At 34.1% G+C, this 20,417-nt stretch overlaps 1 protein-coding gene across 1 annotated transcript in view; it reads left to right on the plus strand.

Annotated features, from left to right (window-relative positions):
• LOC145687511 (cell adhesion molecule Dscam1-like) overlaps positions 1-20,417 on the plus strand; it is a 1,370,399-nt gene that overhangs the window by 944,115 nt on the left and 405,867 nt on the right. The window contains exon 5 of the mRNA XM_081760977.1: positions 6,527-6,671. Within this exon, the coding sequence (XP_081617103.1) occupies positions 6,527-6,671 (145 nt within the window). The remainder of the gene's footprint in view (positions 1-6,526; positions 6,672-20,417) is intronic.

Genomic DNA, 20,417 nt, shown 5'->3' on the forward strand with positions numbered 1-20,417 from the left:
ACATTGTGTGGAGTGACGAATCACGGTACACAATGTGGCGATCCGATGGCAGGGTGTGGGTATGGCGAATGCCCGGTGCCCGGTGAAGGTCATCTGTCAGCGTGTGTAGTGCCAAAAGTAAAATTCGGAGGTGGTGGTGTTATGGTGTGGTCGTGTTTTTTTGGAGGAGGCTTGCACCCCTTGTTGTTTTCCGTGGCACTCTCACAGCGCAGGCCTACATTGATGTTTTACTGCCACTGTTGAATAGCAATTCGGGGATGGCAATGCATCTTTCAACACGATCGAGCACCTGTTCATACTGTACCGCCTGTGGCGGAGTGGTTACACGAGCATAACATCCTTGTAATGGACTGGCCTGCACAGAGTCCTGACTTAAATCCTATAGAAGACCTTTGGGATGTTTTGGAACGCCGGATTCGTGCGAGGCCTCACCGACCTACATCAATACCTCTCCTCAGTTCAGCACTCCGTGAAGAATTGTCTGCCATTCCCCAAGAAACCTTCCAGCACCTGATTGAAGGTATACCTGCGAATGTTCAAGCTATCACCAAGGATAAGGGTGGGCCTACACTATTGAATTCCAGCAGTACCGATGGAGGGCGCCACGAACTTGTAAGTCATTTTCAGCCAGGTGTACGGTCCGGATACTTTTGATCACATAGTATATATATATATATATATATATATATATATATATATATATATATATATATATATATATATATATATATATATATATATATATACGCGTATGTGTTCCCCCATCCCTCCGTTTAGTTACACCGTCAAAGTGAAATAATAAAAAATATCCAAGGAAGGAACATCGTCTATGTTGAAAATTTACTCAAGATCAGTTTGGGTGTTTCAAGAATTATTAAGTTTTATTTATTTTTAGACATATAACTCCCTCTCTCCTCCCCCAGCCCTGGGATCTACCATCAAAGAGAAAATTTATAAACTTTCCACTCCTAAATCTCATATGTGTTGAAAATTTTATTGAGATCGGTCCGGGTGATTCAAGAGGTTTTTTTTTTTAGGTTTTATTTATTTTTTAATATATCTTCCCCTCCATAAGTTCTACCCTCAAAATGATATGATAGAAACCACCGCAGGTGCAAACCTAATCTACTTTAAAAAATTGGTTTAGATCGGTCGGGTCGTTCAAGAGTGATGAAGTCACAAAGACATTCACTTTTATGTTTATTTGTTTTACATATATATACCCCCTCCCCGTCCGTTACGTTGTGTCGTCAAAGTAAAATTACAAACTCGTCCCAGGTTCGGACCTCATCTATGTTGAAAATTTTATCGAGATCGGTCTGGTGGTTCAAGAGTTATTACGTTTTATTTATTTTTTTCTATCTTCCCCTCCTCCTCCGCTAAGTTCTACCGTCAAAGTGAATAGCTAAAACACTCCTAGGCCAGAACCGCATATACTTAAAAAAATAATCGAGATTGGTCGGTCGGTTCGAGAGATTAAGAGTCGCAAACATAGTCACTTTCCATTTTATAATATAGATTAACGATAAGCTAATTTCTCAATCCTAGACGTGAAAAGCAAGCAGGACTCTTCCTCAGCTAATGTTGAACATAAATTTGTCTAATTATGTGACAGTTTTGATAATGTTAGTGTGGGTTCTGTATATCTTTTTATTGCTATAGATTAGTGAGAATGTTGTAATTAACATATTTTATTTTATTTTCACTTAATGAGTTATCTGCATTTTGATTTAACATTTATACCTACGTACATAAGCTGTTTTGACAAAATCATCACACAATAAAAATAAATAAATAAATAAACTTGGAGAGAGAAGGAACTATGTTCACCCTCGAAGGTCATAATTCAAATATTTAGTCCTTACAAAGTATTTGTAGCAATGTGATCAGTATTTTCAATTCAGTCTCTTTTATTCGTATTATTTTAAAGTAACAAACACAGGTAAAGCTTTACATTACAAACTCTCTAGGCTGAATAGGTAGTATTCTCATCCTTGGATGGGACACTTAACCTGGATTTCTTTAGTAGTACACAACCTTTAGCTTCCATGTTACATCGTATATCATATCTGGTGTGTGAGGTCCTTGTTTCGATTAGAGCTCGCCCAAGATACATATATGATATCTTGTGTGGTGGACATATATGATATCTTGTGTGTGCTTTTCTAGGTTCTCCCGTTTCCTCCCACTATCTCATCCCATCATTTCATTATGTTTTGTGGAATATTGTTATTGGTTTAAACAATGTTAAAATTCAGAGTTTAGTTTTAAAACGAGTAATTTTTATTCTCAAAACTAATGTTGTGGGATTCAAAAAACAAAAATTAAATTCAAGTGATCAGGTAAAATTTAGAAATGTGATGTATTGCGCATTATGTTATTACAAATATTACGTTTATTTCTGCCGCATTATTGGTAGTCACCGGTATTCCTAATGAATAATTTTATGAAACATGTTTTAGAAATAGCGGCATGTTGAATAATCATCATTACGTCAGGGGTCGGCTAGTGGGCTTCCATATTTTGCACGATTGGGCAAGTCCGTGTACGATTGCCAGAAGCCAGGCAAAATCTATCAGCTCTCTCAGCGCTGCCAACCATCTAGGAATAAAGTATGCTAGTTACCACTCGAAATTTTAGTTGCAAGTGACCTAAGATTGAAATACGGAGAGGTGTGTTTTCGCTCCATCTGCTCAATATTTGCATAAAACTCGTGACCAAGTAAGCTGTATTATATACGCTATTCTTGCGCATCAGCAAATGTACAATGATCAAGGTAAACTCAGAGAAAATGGAGGAAGAAATAAAAATAACCAGTCAGTTTACAGGAGAAGAAAACATTATTTCATTTTAACTGCTGCTTGCGTTTTCTGTTTACGCCCCTTGTCTACGCCACTGATTGAGAATCATCAACTTTGTTACTTTCATTTACCTAACTAAATGCATACAGTTGCAATTTTATCGTTGCATTATTACATAACAATGTCTGAATGTGATCTTATTTTTATCATTTATTTTTCCTTTTCTTTAACAATTTTTCTCACTCATATAAAGGTGAAATCAAACAAATGTATTTCTTATATATATATATATATATATATATATATATATATATATATATATATATATATATATACAGGGGCGGATCCAGGATATATTCAAGGTAGGAGCTAAACCATATTTTGCCGTTTTATCCAGTGTAAAGCAGGATTGAAGCCCCTATAGTCCCCCTTGGATCCGCCACTATATATATATATATATATATATATATATATATATATATATATATATATATATATATATATATATATATATATATATATATATATATTACAGATAGATTATTGACATATTTTCTACAACCACTGACTTTAATTTTGTAAGTTATATAAAACTCCAGGTTTCAACTCTAAATAATAATAATAATAATAATAATAATAATAATAATAATAATAATAATAATATGTATTTAACCGCTGCATTGCGAGTTGTTAATGTTTTCACACCCTGAAACACAAGACACTCATAACAGGACTTTCTGTTTGCTTTCAGTTTGTAGAAATCTGCCCCCTGGAAAATTCATGTTCCCTTTAGCAAGAAAATTTTGTTAGTATGCACCTGCCTGGTTATTATATGTTTCTTTTAATGTGAAAAATATCGTAATATCCCACCTGGTACTGTATACGAACAATACTTTACGCTTATGTTTACAAACACCACCACATAGTTTTACAAAATGAAAATGAAATCTTTGAGTTTTACGTCCCACGGTTATGCCGGTTAGACTAAAGGAGACTTTGATGATGAGTAATGAATGAAATGGTGGAATGAATTAAGTGGGAGGAAACGGGAGAACCCCGAGAAAACCCACGCACACGGTGTTTGTCCACCACAAAGTTCACTTGGCGGGGCTGGGATACGCATAGTTTTACGTCGGGATACTACACACCACGCGGATTCACTACAGTCAGCAGACGACGAACTTCTGGCTCATCCTACGAAGCAGACGATCACATAGAAGCAGCAGCGTTACCACCGCCTGGGAGCCTACAAATTCGGCAGCAACCAGCGGACCAGTACTAGTTCTCTTGTGTCCCTCCTACTGTTTGCCACGGAACATTAGGAGTAACTTAACTCCGAGCCTCTTGTCTGCCACGGGACTCTTGATTACTGCTCTTATCCTGGCTTAGCCTGCTACGGGACTCTGTTGGGAATCCCTCCCCAGTTGCTTAGCCTGCTACGGAGCTCTGTGACTACTAACCTCCTCACTGCTTGCCAGGGAGCTTTGAGAATTCCTTTTGCCACTCTGCTTAGCCTGCCACTGGGCTCTGTGGAGATCCTGTTCGCAACCTCACGGTCAAGCACCACCTATTTCTAACCTAACAAATTTAGAGGAAAATAATGTTGTAGTATTTGTGTAAATACTATTATTTAGTAAATTTTATAATTAAAGCTGATAGTCGGAGTCGATTCCGGACAATCAATTAATTACCTTGCTCTACCTACAACCTATATGGGACAGTTTTACAGCATCTACGATCAGTTAATTTGATTTTGTCAACAGAGAATGTTAACGAGTGATTACGCTTATCTAGATCAGTAATTGAAATTAGTTATTTTATCAACAATGATAAGTAAAATAATTTAACTGCTGGAATACTATAGAGTAGCACTATTATACTGAAACTGAAACACTGAGCTAAATATTAAAAGAAAAGGTTAGAGGGCGTTGCTGTGCTACCTGCTTGCGGCTTTGCCCGGTGAACTAGGTGGGCACTCACACCCAAAAAACTAGATTTGCTGACAGCTGTGTTAGATGTACTACAACTTTTAAACGTAAATGAAAGCTTTTGTTCAGTGTCATATATGTATGTCACTTTATTCTAAAAATAGAAGGAATGAGTAGCGTAGGTAAACAATTATAGAAAATCAAGTGAAATGGCAATGTGAGGGAAGCAGAAAATTTTCAAAATACGTGAACACAGCGTAGTTCACCACATGTTCATACATTCAGGGATCTAAGAGGCACATGTCATACTGATACTGAGAGCTCCACCAGAGAGGCACACCGGTTTCTTTAAACGTAAATGTGCCCCAGTATAATGCTATTATTATGATGGTAATATTACATGAAGTGGCACTTCCAGGAACCGATTTAATTGCACATAATTCTCTATGTATCAAATATGAATTTTTCTTCCCGAAGGAATATCTAATATCTAATGTAGCTAGGCAGGACTAGTATACCATCAGAGTATGGATAGGATGGCCAGTTATTTTTCTTAAGTTTCAAAGGTGTAAAAATTGATATCATGAGTTTGATTTGAAGAGGTAGGTTCAAAATCGAGATTAGAGATAGAATGTATACGTTTGTTGAGTAATTATGGCCTCGTTAATTGTTATGTTTTTGATATAAGACACTCCGATTTTTTAGTTTCTTAGCACGTGGTTCCTAATCTTTTCGGCTGACTAGTTATAGTTTACTAAACGCTCAGTACATCGTGACACAGTTGTTTGATTTGTATTAATAATTATATAGATTATAATAGCGTAAGTTTATAAAGTTCTAAGAAGTAATGAGTATGTAGTACTGAGCATTTTTGCTTTTGTTGGGTCGTTGACTGATATAGTCAGTCACAAAGTTAATTTTAACTAATTATTAAATGCTTCATGATTTTTAAATTCTTAACTTTCGCGATACATCCTACAGTACTTAATGGCATGCAAGTGTGTCGTGACATACAGATTAGGAACTACTGCCTTAGCAGATAGAACCAAGAAATATCACCTTCCACAGACGTGTATATAATTAGAAAGCGTGTATATAACTGAATATATTATAGTCCCCCATTTAATTAGAGAAATAATTACTTAAATTGATTTACTTAGTTTTAAACTCGTTGATGCAATAAACTGAGTTGCTTGGGTGCCTAGTGGTGTAACTGAAATGTATTTTTTTTTATCAGCAGATAACTTTGGAGTTCAATAGTATATCATTTAAAAAAAAAAAAAAAAAGAAAATGCATAGCTCTTTTACAGTTACAACCAAACACACAATTGTAAAGGGTTATTTTCTCAAACAGTGATAGTAAAAAATCCCGCTTTATGTTGATGCGTTTTACATGAGATACTGAAGTTCAAAATTCTTTTCTGTAAAATTTCAATTTGAAAGTTACATCACTTAGCATTTAGGTAGTCCAATTGTGTAAGTCGTATCAACATTTACCGGAAACTATACAGTTACCGGAAATGGCGTTACATATAGTTTAAAGAATGTAGTTAGATTGCATTGGAAGATCTCTGATTGCCACTGAACCAAGCGTTGTTTGTAATATGAAAACTATTGCTTAAATTATGCAATTATAATATACTGTGTATATCCTATGTTGTTATCATTCTAATCAAATATACTTATAGTTATTTATTTATTTATTTATTTTTAACAGAGCGATGTTACCTAGCAGTAGAAAACTTTTCCACCTTTAAATACAATTAATTTTATGTTGATTACTTTTTCTCATTCCAGCTGCCAAACCCCAACTTCTCTACAAATTTATTCAACAAACATTACAACCGGGGCCTTACGTATCACTGAAATGCATAGCCACTGGACATCCGACTCCTCAGATTAGGTGGTCGTTGGATGGATTTCCTCTTCCACAGAATGACAGGTAAATATTATTTTAAAAAAGAAGGAAAACTTGTTATGTTATTATTAATGGAAAACTGCGACGCTAAGAATGCCATTGAACAGCTAATGAAGAACAAAACAGAGAATTTAAGAATATGGTTTTAAATATTTAAAGAAATGTACTTATTTAATATAAAATGTAAACTCTAAAAAGATGGTTGCGTATTTGTGAATGCATTTAACCTAAAAACTAATGGTTAGAATTCAGTAAAACCTTTAAAAATGTATTCCTAGGGCTCTGGGAAAGATTGTAGGTTACACTTTATCACCCATGTATATATTAAAATGCTAGGTTTATTTATTTGATCAAGAAAAAAATAAATATTTTTTGCCAATTCTTTAGAACAATGAGATTTGCAAAACCACAAGCTCTAGAAACGTGTCGTTTTCCTTGGTTGACTCCAAATAATATGTAGATTTGCCAGTTGTAGCTCAAATTTTCAGAAAAAAATCTGTCTTTATGTGTCTATTACACATTTTAGGCAACGTTTTTGGCCCCTTTGTTTAACATTGTCGTTAGGATGTTAAAGTTGTTTCCCTTCTGAAAGGCAAGCAGTAGAGGAGCTACGCATAGCGGGTTGAATGACATTTCAGGAGGTTTGCTTTAATCTGAATGACAAAACCTATTGCAAGCTGGCAACTTCGAAGGCTTTTGAACCCACAATGAGGTGTACCCGGGTAACGATACATACATACATACATATATATATATATATATATATATATATATATATATATATATATATATATATATATAGGGTGTTTCAAAACAACCACGACAGCGTTTCGGAGCTGATTCCTGACACCGAGATAAGGCAAAAAGTATAGACCAACCTGGGTGCACATTTGCTTCCTTTCGGAGTTATAGGCTGCCGAGAACGTGAAAAAAATAACTTTAAAAGTCAATAGCTCCAAAACTATGGGACCTACCGTAGCCGGATCAAGACTTCACTTAGGAACTAATATGTGTTTTATCCAAAAATATATGTTTCAGAATCCTGCGGTACTCACACGACATTTTTATAGAGGTAATTTGGCTACGGGCATATAATTTGAAGTACTCACCAACTACCTCAATAGAAATTGTTATCGAAGTACCGCAGGATTCTGAGACATGGATATTTGGATAGGGCACATGCTAGTTCCTAAGTGAAGTCTAACCCGACTACAGTAAGTTTCGTAGTATGCGAGGTATGGAACTTTAAAATTCATGTTTTCGTTATTTTCGGCAGCCTATAACTCCGAAAGGAAGCATTTGTGCACCCAGATTGGTGTATACTTTTTGGCATCTTGGTGTGAGGAATCGCCTCCCTAACGTTACCGGTGTTGTTTTGAAACACCCGATATATATATATATATATATATATATATATATATATATATATATATATATATATATATATATATATATATATATATATATATATATATATATAAGCTTTTGGTATCATCAATCACTTACCCAAGTTTGCTACTGACTCACCCCAACATTCTATATATTAAAATACCACATTTATATATGTGTCTATAGCAATTCACTCCTTTTGAGAGTCTTTCAGACTTTTATTTGTGTCTGTAAATGGATTTCTACAGATATTGTGAGAAACGTGAAGGAGATTCACATTCATATTAGAACGATGTGTTGTATAAACAGCGCAGGTTCAGCTAGTAGACTATTTAAAAAAAATGAAGAAGCTCAGATGAGGGAATAAAATAAAATGTGTGAAAAAAACACGACACTAGCTTCACCTGAAATATTAAAAAAACTTGGAAATGTTAAGATCACCATAGCTGTACTTGATTGATTTAAGTTCAATAGAGACTACAGCGGCGAGACTATTTGTCTTCGTCACGAAACTGTGTTCCACGTAGTAACCTCACTTATGCAGACAAAGAACTTCATTATTGCACATATGCGTTGCAGGAAAAAAAAAGAAAAAAAAAAGTCGATCCCTTACATTCATAACTGTAATTATTATCTTAAACAATTCTTATTTACTCCATTATTCTTATTTATCTTGGCTGTTTTTGATGTCCAAATCTTTCTAAATTTATTGTTGAAGCCTGTTGTTTGCCTCGATGCCGGCGAATCTGCGTGATCACTCCTTAAAGGAAGAGCATTGCTCTCGATCATGCAAACACGAACATTTACACTTGTTTAATGTTCTGCTGTAAACAATAACGTTCATGTTCCAAAAGATACTAAACATTAAATAGTATCTCTTGAATTGCGTGTATAATTTCATTCTCTCGAAAACAAAATACAATAAAGGTTGTTTGCACATAGCAGCATGTTGCCCTGGGTGAGAAGTAAACAGAACTTCCCGTTTTCAACTAAACCCAACGAGGAGTATTCGTAGTAATGTAAAGCAAATTGCATTGAAAATTAGCATAGCGTGTTTGCAAACTAAAGGATCTTACAGACGGGGTTACAATGAAACATAGCTAAGGAATAGCAAAGAATCATAACAAAAGTAATGCAGCTATCTTAAATAATAGAAGAGAGTCATCATAAGAGATAATCAAGTAACACAGATTTTTTGAATGTTATTAATCTTTAAGGTTCCGTAAGGAAAATGGCTCTTCGTATTCGGATTGTCTGTTCATTATGGTATCCGGAATAAGGTGTTTGTAACTCCTAATAAAAAACAACTATTGATAAACAGTCTTCAATTCGGAATCAGCATTTTCGATTTATCTTTTTGTTTTCAATATTATTTTATTGTTTTCTATATATTTTGTGTGCTTTGATCCTTGAGTATACTATCAAGGAACAAATTTAAGAGAAGGGAAATCAGTGCTCCTTATTTACCCGATTGCTTTCAATTATATAATATATTTTTTTCAGTCATATCACTAGGAATCTGTTTAGGACGGTTTCTAGTGTATATGGAAAACGAAAGCAGCTATTGAAGACAAAGCAAGATTCGAAATCAACATTCTTTTTTTTAAAGACTAGGTTTGCTCTTGTGGTACTTTGGGCGAGTCATCACCACATGATCACTGGACATGGATTAGAAACACTTGCTCCACAGCTATGCTTAAAGATTTTTATTGCTAATATATATATATATATATATATATATATATATATAGTTTTCTTTGCCAGAAAATATTGATAGCCACCAGTACGTCTTCTCTTCCAAGGACATGAAGTACAACTTTACTCAGGAACGAAGTACTTTAGAGTGTATCACGATAGGATATTACCAATATTTTCAAGCAGCGTGTACTGCAAAGAGCACTGAGTGCCACGTGGGACACACAGCCAACGTGCAACATGCAACACACACAAGATTCGACTACGCATTTACAACCTGATGATCCGCCCTTGACTGCTGCAAGCCCAACCTGCCTCGGAACAAGCTTCAACATAGTAAGCAACTACCACAGAAGTTCATAATTTCGAATATAGAATCATTTCAGGCCAATCTAGTGACACATAGATATTCTCAGACCCACTAAGGCTTAGATATGCCATAGGGAGATCATGGCTATTTCAGTGGAAAGCGATCCGTTCCTAAAAAGAGATGACGATCATGCGCTCTCGGCCCTCCGTGTCTACTAACAACAAAGACAACAGATGGGAATAGTGTGACGTTCAGTGCTGGCAACTTACTAGAACAGAAATGGCGGGCATTTCAAAAGTTGCGTTCTTTGTGGCATATCCTTTAAATTGAAGAGGCCTCATTTCCAAAAAAAGAAATATAACTCCGCTTTCTCTCCTTAAAATAAATAAGGAAATCGAAATTGCCCTGCCAGTGACAATTACACAGAAGTAATTACCAAGATTTTTCACAATCTGAGGTAGATCAGTGCTTTGGGAAGTTTGTCCAGTCTAGATTTAAGGTAGGCCTATGGTATATTTTTAAAATACAGTACCAATTGTTAATCATAAGCTTTTAATATTGAAATAAGGTGTGAACTTACACTTAATGTGTTTCAAAAAGTTTAGTGAATAGTGATAAAAAAAATACAAAATAGCTATAGATGGTTCATCTCTTAGAAAGTATGTAGAATGCATAACTATTTTTTTCATATTTTTAACTTATGATTTTCATATGTTTTTTTTTTTTTAATTTTTATTCATACTTTTCCTCTCTTTATTCACAACATAGTAGTACGGCGATTTTGCAAAAAGGCTAAAAACTTCTAATTTAGATAAGATACCCTTCTCTAAAGTAATTATTGCAATGCAGTTTTCATGTAGTAAGTAGTGTGAGACCTAGACACGGAATATTTTTTTTTTTAAATAAAATAAATCAAAAGTACAGTTTAACAATGACACAAATAGTACCTTCAGTGACTCAAATATCCCTCTGTTCCTTTTCTTTCTTCTTTATTCTGTGACATCCTCCTCCTCTTATTATTCTCTCTTAATAATGCATCTTAATAATGCAGTAATTTATGTCATATTGACAATTATAATAAGTGAAAACTAACCAGAAATATTAGTAATGCTACAGAGGTACAATGAAAGGACACCCAGTAATTATAGTGGTTATATAAAAAGAGCCATTTTGTATATATGTTATATAAAACATTTAATTTCAAATGCAAAACTAAGATAAGTGAAGAAAAGAAGTAATATACCCTACACCGTAAATCAGTATTTATTACAGACATCTGATGAACCAAAGTACATACTTGTTAAACAATGCAACAGTAAGATAAATCATAAATTAAATCTCAATATTTGACATTTAATGGTGGCCTGTCTGAAACCGTCCTGATATTGGCCATAATCATATTAGTCTCTCTAAATACAATGTTGTATCTCAGAGTAGAAAAGTTTTGTTTTTTTCTTTTATACCTACAAAAGTCCATGCACTTTCAGTATATGCCCTTTTCTCAGCGTTCTTTGTTTACAATATATATATATATATATAATATGTAGCACTGGATGCTTCACACCTAATAACATAATCAAGCGAGTGACCACCTCTTCAGCAAGAAACAAGAAATTAGATCTAAAGTGTTTCAAGCAAGTCTTAGGATAATAAGAACTAAGAGAGAGCCCGTTAGAAAAAATCTAAGCTTATCAACTGTTTCTTTCTGTGTTAGTCGCACTATGCATTTTTATGTTGGTCACTCAGCCCTGTGTCCAAAATCGGATATCCGTCTTTCTCTTCTAAATGTAGTCTTTCTATTCTAAGAAAACTGAATAAATACATTTTACCAAGAGTGAAATATTAACTGAGATTTTGTTTTGAAACGTTTTCCTACTTCTTTCAATAAAATAATAAAATCATGTTGCGCTTCCTTTTATTTTTCCAAGTTTTATTTTCCGCTCTTTTCACTTTAAAATGTATTCTTTTCTGAATATTCCTCTTAAAGGAGGCTCTAGTTTCAATATATTGTACTATGATAATTTCCTAATATTTTCACGATACAAATGAAATAATCTATTTCATTAGTTTTCAGGAAAATCGATTTTTTGCTTATTATATTCAAATATCCCTGTTTAGAGGAAGTAGTAAAGAAACAACCACGAAAATTCTTTTGACGACTTCAACAATCTCAATATGACATTCTTAATCATATTGGGTACTTAGGTCCATCTCGTCTAAAATACAAGGTGTCGACCATACATACATGTATACACACACATACGCAAGCACACACACACACACACACACACACACACACACACACACCACAGAGACACACAAACTGCAACAGTTGAATCCTATCAAATCACATTCTCTAGTTACATCACATAAGAGGTAGTAGCCGATTGAACGACTGAAAGCTCACACCGAACAACTCATTCAAGGTAGGCTGAGACCGAATTGAAATTTGTTTTTCATGTAATTTGTCTTCACAACAACGCTGGAAACTCCAGTGGTGCAGAAATGCTACTGTGATACACTAAACGCTCACTTCGTTCATAAGCTGTATTCATGTTAATATGTGGAACACACTAAAGAATTGTTAAACTTATACAAAAACTTGTGTGGATACCGATACAATTGCAGGAAACTGCATATACAGTGTTGGTGCTGTGAAGGGACTTTAAACTCAAAACGAACAAAAACAAACACTACACAAAAATGTTAGTCAATAGCAAGCTGTGCAACCTACCGCGAGGAATTATAAACCTGATGTCTGACTGGAGACAGAGATATTCAAATTTACCAGATTGTCTTAGTTTTTATCCGTAGTTACAAATCTTTATACGCGTTATCCAAAGTAAAATTTATTATACATAAAAGCATAAGAACTTTGACATTATTTTTCAGACATTTGCGCTCCCCTACAAAGAAAAATGAGATAACCTTGCTTTTCGAATATTACCAAATTACCTCATATTTCAACCCTCATACCCTGTTTCCTATCGGCTGATCCATATTTACGCAAGCAATGCGATTTTGTTCGGGAGAGTTTGTGCATCTGCTATCCTTAACTTTGTTTAACTAAACTTGTTCTCATCTTCAAATGTCTGAGTCCGTGCATGAATCAATATTCCAAGCCTCTTGTGGGTTTTTCCTCCTTTTCTTTTTTTTTTTTACATACTTTTCTAGAAATGTTAAGAAAAGTTCCCACTTCGTTCTATATCTCCTAACGTTATATTGTATCCAATTAGTCCTTTGCTGTTGGATTCTTCAGGTTTTATTTTTACTGTTAGAGTAGGCTGATAAATCAGAAGAATTGAGAGCACATATAGTTTTACAGTTCAGGTAATTTAGGTCAACAATGCATGTAACAGGGTGTAACATAATACGTGTTACAACACTTGAAAGATGATTCTACACATGAAAACAAAAAGTCCACGTGACTCATACTGAAATGCATACCGAAAAGCATAACCACCCCTGAGGCAAGAATGTAACATATTTGTCACAAACAAAACAATAAATGACTGTAATGCAGAAAAATACATGAAATATGCAAGTAATGATATTTTGTGAAATTGTTGTGCATGTTGCATAATCAAATCGCTATCAAAACTTGAAGGTTGATGCGCGCCACCTAAACGACCTCCAAAAGTCTGAAAAGAATAATGTGCCTGTTTGGTCAAAAATAGCCACTTTTTCGCTGTACCCACGCTAACATTTAGAAAATAAGTTATTTTATACACCCTAGTGTACATTAATTCAGACAAAAGAAGTTCGCACTCGTCAGGTGCCTTATTCAACAAGTTAGAACCAACCTTCAAGTCGCACGCTCAGAGAGAGAAAATAAATGCAGAGAAACATGTTACCTTGGCCACATCCCTACTTTGTTGAAGGTAAATTTTTCTATAAGAGGTGCACGACTTATTCTCTTTAAGTTTGTCACATGTCGGTCTTGGAACTTGGTCGTATTGAACGAGGTTTTTTTTTCATAGATAAAACCCTAAATATTGGGTCGGATCCTATTTTAAACAATAAATCCCGTCTCATATATAATGTAATAGCACTAAAACTGATCAATTAATGCCTACGCTGATAGTATGTATTCCTTTAGGAAACAACTTTCGAATTATTTAACCAGTTTAGACGTTGCTTTCAGTAAATCTCAGGAATTCATATTTCCCACTGTAAAGTGTGCTGAAATTATTGCATTCTTCTAGCCTATTGACATAAAAGTAAACAATAGGTAGGCTTGTGCGAAGAAAAAAAAAAGTAAATAAAACTTCAGAGATCAGCAGACACAGGGAATTCGATACTTGACTTTCAATGTATTTTGCCGTATTATTTGAGTATATTATTTTCCAACTTCAAAATTTTATTAAACAATAGTAATTAAAAATTTCTGGTCCGTTAGCCCCACGAGAGGACATTTTTATTTGCTGGTAACTCAATCATATTATGTCTTGTTCATTTATATTTATCTTTACTGTATAAAAAGGAAGAATGAAGACACAGTGAAACCCAGGGGCGGATCCAGGGGGGTGATCGTCTCCCCCCAGAAGAGTCAACTTTCTTTTCTTATATATAAATAAAACCAATCCCAGAGCTTGGAACTCTTAAAAGTAGCAATATTACAATCCACCACGCCCCCCAAAAGTCTGTCCTGGATCCGCCCCTGGTGAAACCTGTCTATATTGACCACCGTCGGTTTCACTTAAAAGTGGCCAACTTGCAAGTAACACTTCCCAAGTGCAACACTCCGATTTTGATAAAATTTAGCAGGTAGACACTACACAGTAAAATAAACGAATACGTATTTTTTATTATTATTATTTTCTGCTGAAAAACGGTTTTAGGGGGCAAAAGCCTCTGTCCAAAGTTGTGAAAGTTGACGGCCGAAAGGCAAAAACAAGTGAACCGAAGTTAATGAAATTACGCACATATATTGTAGACATAAAACGAGGGAATTCGGGTTTCGTATTTTCCTGGAAAGAACGGTTGAGTGGGGCACGGACCCCTCCGAACCTTTGATCACGAAATATCAAAAGGGCTAGTAACAGTATGTCAGATGTGTGTAAAGGACATGAAGAATTGCAACGAAACTTTGTGCATATACAATATGCAAAAAATAAACGAAGACGGGTTAAAACGTCAAATAATAGTTCTACAAAGAGAATACTTTCAAATATCCACGATCAGTATTAATAGGTCAAAACCATAGCCACGAGTGTCTACTAAAAGGAGAGAACTCATGCTGTTATCTAGTTCAAAATCTTTTGTCTTCGTGAATTCTGTCGACGAATTAGAAGCTTAATATATTTAGAACGATGATCATATCTGTTGTGTTGTATGGTTGCGAAACATGTCGCTCACTCTGTGGGAAGAATACACACTGAAATCACTTGGGAATAAAAACTTGAAGCGAATATTCAGACCCAAGGGGAAATGGAGTGAGGAAGGGTTGAAACGAGGAACTATATAACGAGGAACTATATTAATAATTGATAAAATTTGCCAAACTTTATTAGCAATCAAATCTAGGAGGCTCATGGGATCAGATGGGAAGATCATGCAGCAAAAATAAAACAAAGGATGAATGCTTTCAGAATTTTAACTGAAAATACAATCGGAAAAAGATCATTAGAAGGGCCTAGGCGCAGATGGGGAGACAATATTAAGATGGATCACGCAGAAATAGAAATAAAAACTAGAAACTTGATACTGTTGGCTAAAGGCAGAAGACAATGGAGAATTTTTCGTGAGCACGGTATTGAACATCCGGGTTCCATTGGTCATAGAGTTAGTTAATTCTGTCACCAAACAGGAAACTATCTGCGAATTGCTTTAGAATGTCGCGACGTTACGTACGTACACGAAGGTGTACGTACACGAACTTTAGATTTGCAGAATATCAAAAAAGTCTTCATTTGTTCACATTGCATTGGGAAATTTCTAACCTACGTCTCACAGAACGTATTTATACTGTACTATATCGAGAGATTATTATAAATTTACACTAGAAATTTAAAGCGCATTAAGTGAATATTTGATGAGCCAAGTGCGTCATACTATGTACTTTTTTAAAAAAATGTCATAAAGTTTACATTTTTCAGTTTATGTTTATGTTTTGAGACACAATGCATGCGAACAGAAGAAAGAAAAGTGCACTGAATTGTGTTTAAAGTAAAGTTACATAAGTAAATAATTCAATCAAATGAAATAACTTCATTGAATAAAATTTTATGCATTAACCAAAATGTGACAAAATGCAACGTATGCTGCATGTCCAATTTTCACTCTTGGTGTTTCTTATTAAACTTTTTCATAGTGCGATTTCTCATTTGCATAAATCAAGCTACCGATACCAAAATAGTTCCCTTATATTCTATTTATTTCTTTTTCAGTTCTATCTCAGAAATATTTGTTTGTAACACATGTAATTTGAATCTCACTTTCAATTATAGTTCAACGTCTTATTTAGAGAGATGCCGAAAGGTGACACTAAACTTTAAAGATATTACTTTTCAACAGAAATACTGTATAATTGTTCTTGTTTTGACAAAACTGCACTGTACGTAACTATAAAATGCATTTTGTTGTGTGTTTATTAACATATTCGTTTCAAATTTCGTTTATCCTTGTATTTAGTGTCTTTATTTTAAAAAAAATCTATGTTTTTTTTTTTTTTTGAAAACATAATTGCTATAAGGAGCAGTGGCGCCTCTTGAGTAAATTCACACTGATAGAAAACTTATTTTATTTTATCTTATTTTGTGTTCAATAATTAGCACATTACGCTAATGTATGATCCCAGTTCGAAGGGACTTTCTACTGGCAGTACTATTCCATAATTTATCTAGTAGTATAATAGAAAAAATCGAGGATGTTTGATATAGACATGTTGAGTCCATATATTGCATGTGAGGCCTTCTAATTATGGGGTACATTAGTGTTTCTTAAAATCACTGAAACTCGGCACGTTACGTTGTTTATTTGTATTTATTTTCTGTAAAATTGAAGAATAGTAAAAACTACATAGTACAAATAATATAAAACATGTTTACCCCTTTATATCCTTATGTGTTACATTTAAATCTGACTTAATAGAACTACGATGAAAAATATAAAGCAAGATAATATATTATGTGTACTTTCTGCATTATGGAAACCTTCACTCAAAAGTTTCATTACAGTAGGGTTTGCTATCAGGGTTAGAACTTTGTGCAGGTTTCTAATATGCATAATTTGATGCCAAACTTAATTCTCTTCCTCTTAAATGCCCTGTGAAATTAACCCTTTACCTAAAATAAAGAATTGCGTTTTTACTTTCTCTCTCCCCATGTGTGTTTTTTTTTAAACTGTATGTATTGATTATTATTTTTCTCTTAGTCTTTCGATGTTTTCAAATCAACAGCTTTTGATATTTATTTTTGATATTTATTTCTTGGTTAAGAAAATATTTCAAAATATTTAGAACTTTAACAAATTTAAGATCATTAGATATTTACTGAAATAAAATTTGTACTTCGGAATAACGTGTACTAATACCTTTTTAAAAAATGAATGAAATGTGAACTTCTTGTTATTTAGATCTACATGATACTCCTGTGACAGAACAAACATTTTAGATATTTTTTTTCTGGCACCAGTAGTGTATTCGTTTACAAAACAATAAAAAAATAAACACACAAAATCGTTCCTAACGAAAATTAATTAAAATGGCTATTAAAGGAGGCCTAGGATAGTAATTAGTAAATTTTTATTTATACGTTGTATGTATATATTAAAATGCTAGGTTTATATGTTCGTCCGCAATCCTTTCGACAATGAGATCTCGAAAAGTAAAAGTGCTAGAAACCGTTTTCACTGGTCGATTTCAAAATTTGTGTAGATTGTCCAGTTATGATTCAAATTTTCAAAAAAAAAAAAAAAAAAAAACATGTCTTAACAGTTTTATTCAATATTTTAGAGGCCGTTTTGAGCGCATAAGATTAACGTTGTTGAAGGCCGAAACTACGGTGTTAGGCAACCAGTAGAGAAGTTATGTACCCTCATGCCCCCCCCCCCCAAAAAAAGCGCGTATAATGTAACCTACGATTTTTCGCAGTTATTCCATATTCCTTACGTTTATGGGTAAATTCAGTTATTAGTAAGTGGATATAATAGAAAGCAATCCATCTAAGATATTTCCAAAAAAGATAATAAAATAATAAAAATATAAGCAAAAAACAAAATTATGTTCGGTTTTGTGTATACTGGCAATACTGTTTTTGAGCGATTTTGCAGTAGCAGAGCACAATTGCAGAGGGAATATCACGATTGGTAGGGGGAGAACTGAATCAAGGAACTGGAAAATGGAGTAAAATATTGCGTTTATTTGCATAAATCTAAGGTTTAGGTTAAATTGTCAGCGAAATATAATTAGCTTCTGTAACCAAGATGCTGTACGGAAGTATAGAAACAAAGAGGAAAACTGTTTTCTTAAGTTTGGAAGTGACATGCTTTATAGCCATGAGCATTTATTTGTTAAGAAAAGGACAGGCAAGGAAACGTAGTCTCTGTGGTCAAGTGGGTAGAGTGGCGGACTGTTAGCTCTTATACTAGTTTGACACCACATCGAATCCCATCAATTTTATTTTTTTTTTACAAAACATAATAGAAAGTGTATAATTTTTATGTTAAGAACCGTAACAATATAACAAGGAAATAACTTTTTGTTTCCTCTGATGACTTATTTATTCAGAATTAGTAATAGCGATTGTTTTCAGTTTATGCTGTTGTATAGCTTCTTGGAAAAAGCTCATCCTCTTTTCTTGGAATAAGAACAATTTTGTCTCCAATAAAGTGTGAAAAATATATTTAGACACCTTATATATTTGGACATCTTAGTATCAAACGTGATTTATCGTGATGAAATGAACAAGTTTCCCGTTATTAAGAAAAAAGCTAGTGAAAATTACTGGTCTTCTTCAGGTTTTCAGCATGTTATATATATATATATATTCTTTATAATACTATATAAGGCAAGATGTGCGTTCATACCCACAAATTTAGCTAGAAAGTGAAAAATGTTTTCTGCACAAATATTTTACAGGTTTAGGTGCATTAAACACCAATACTCCATGGTCTCGCTTCTCTGACCTTCGTTTATTCCACATACCATATTATCCGACATATCATTGCAGGTAAAAAGTAGGATCAATCGGATAGAAGAACTGCAAGTTATGGTCTTAGTCTGTTTTTGATGCTCTGAACTCTATCGCCTAGCACGTCCGTCTACACCATGACTCATACGTCTATCATTCATTGCAGGCAAATATCCATGTTTTCTTTTCAGAGGGGCCCCAACACGAATCCTCGTAAGCACGTAATTCTAATGTTTCAAAAACATCAATAATAATAATAATAATAATAATAATAATAATAATAATAATAATAATAATAATAATAATAATAATAATGCAACAGTTCTGTATATCTCTTAACCTTTTTCTTATTTTTCATTTATGAACCGGTTTACTTTAAACAAACTGCATTGTAGCACAAACGAAATCAAAAAAAAAAAAATATTTTTAAGACACATGTAAGGAAAACTTTCTGCTACGTATATCACATAACAGAAAGAGCAAGTGGCAATGAGTGTATCGTTCTAATACATTAACGTTATAAACAGAACGGAATAGAAATTGTAATCCCATTTAAAAGTGTTCTTTAATTCCACCTGGAATCAATGGGATTACGGCATGTTCTTAGAATGATAACAACAACGTATTGCCCTCGGTTTTAACACTGCCTCAAAGTAATCTGATATAAAAAGAACCTCAAAAGGGAAAAAGGTTTATTAACAAGTTCTTGAGTTTTGGAAGGGGACAGCTTCCAGGACCTCACGCTCGATACGTCCCTGATTCAATGCATTATATTTATATTTTACAAAATATGATTACTAGATGCGTAACATGTAAAATTATATCATAGTTTGACTTTTAATAGATCTTTTCTTAACACACCCATAAATTCTGGCGTTCTATCTGCCTGTTTTATGTCGGATAAGCAAAAGTCTACTGTATTTCCAAAGATAGCATATAAAGAGGCTAGAAGTCTGCACGGGCCGAAATTTTAGCTCGGACCCGGCCCGGACCCTTGAATCTATAAGCATTAGCGGATTAAGGACGGAGCCAATGGAGCCCAGGCTCCGGGACCCCAAGCTCAGGGAGCCCCTTAAAATCCCTCTGTTTAATACTAAAATATAGCAATCAATTTATTATATTATAGGCATCAGACCTTTGCTTAATTTCTTTCGGCTCGTTACGCTCGCGGTATCGCTAGATTTAAGCTTTTCCATCAGCAGTATTTAAATATTAATAACGCATATAATTATTTAATTGTTAATA

This window comes from Thermobia domestica, chromosome 6, assembly GCF_964235325.1.
Source record: "Thermobia domestica chromosome 6, izTheDome1.hap1.1, whole genome shotgun sequence".
Classification (NCBI taxonomy): domain Eukaryota; kingdom Metazoa; phylum Arthropoda; class Insecta; order Zygentoma; family Lepismatidae; genus Thermobia; species Thermobia domestica.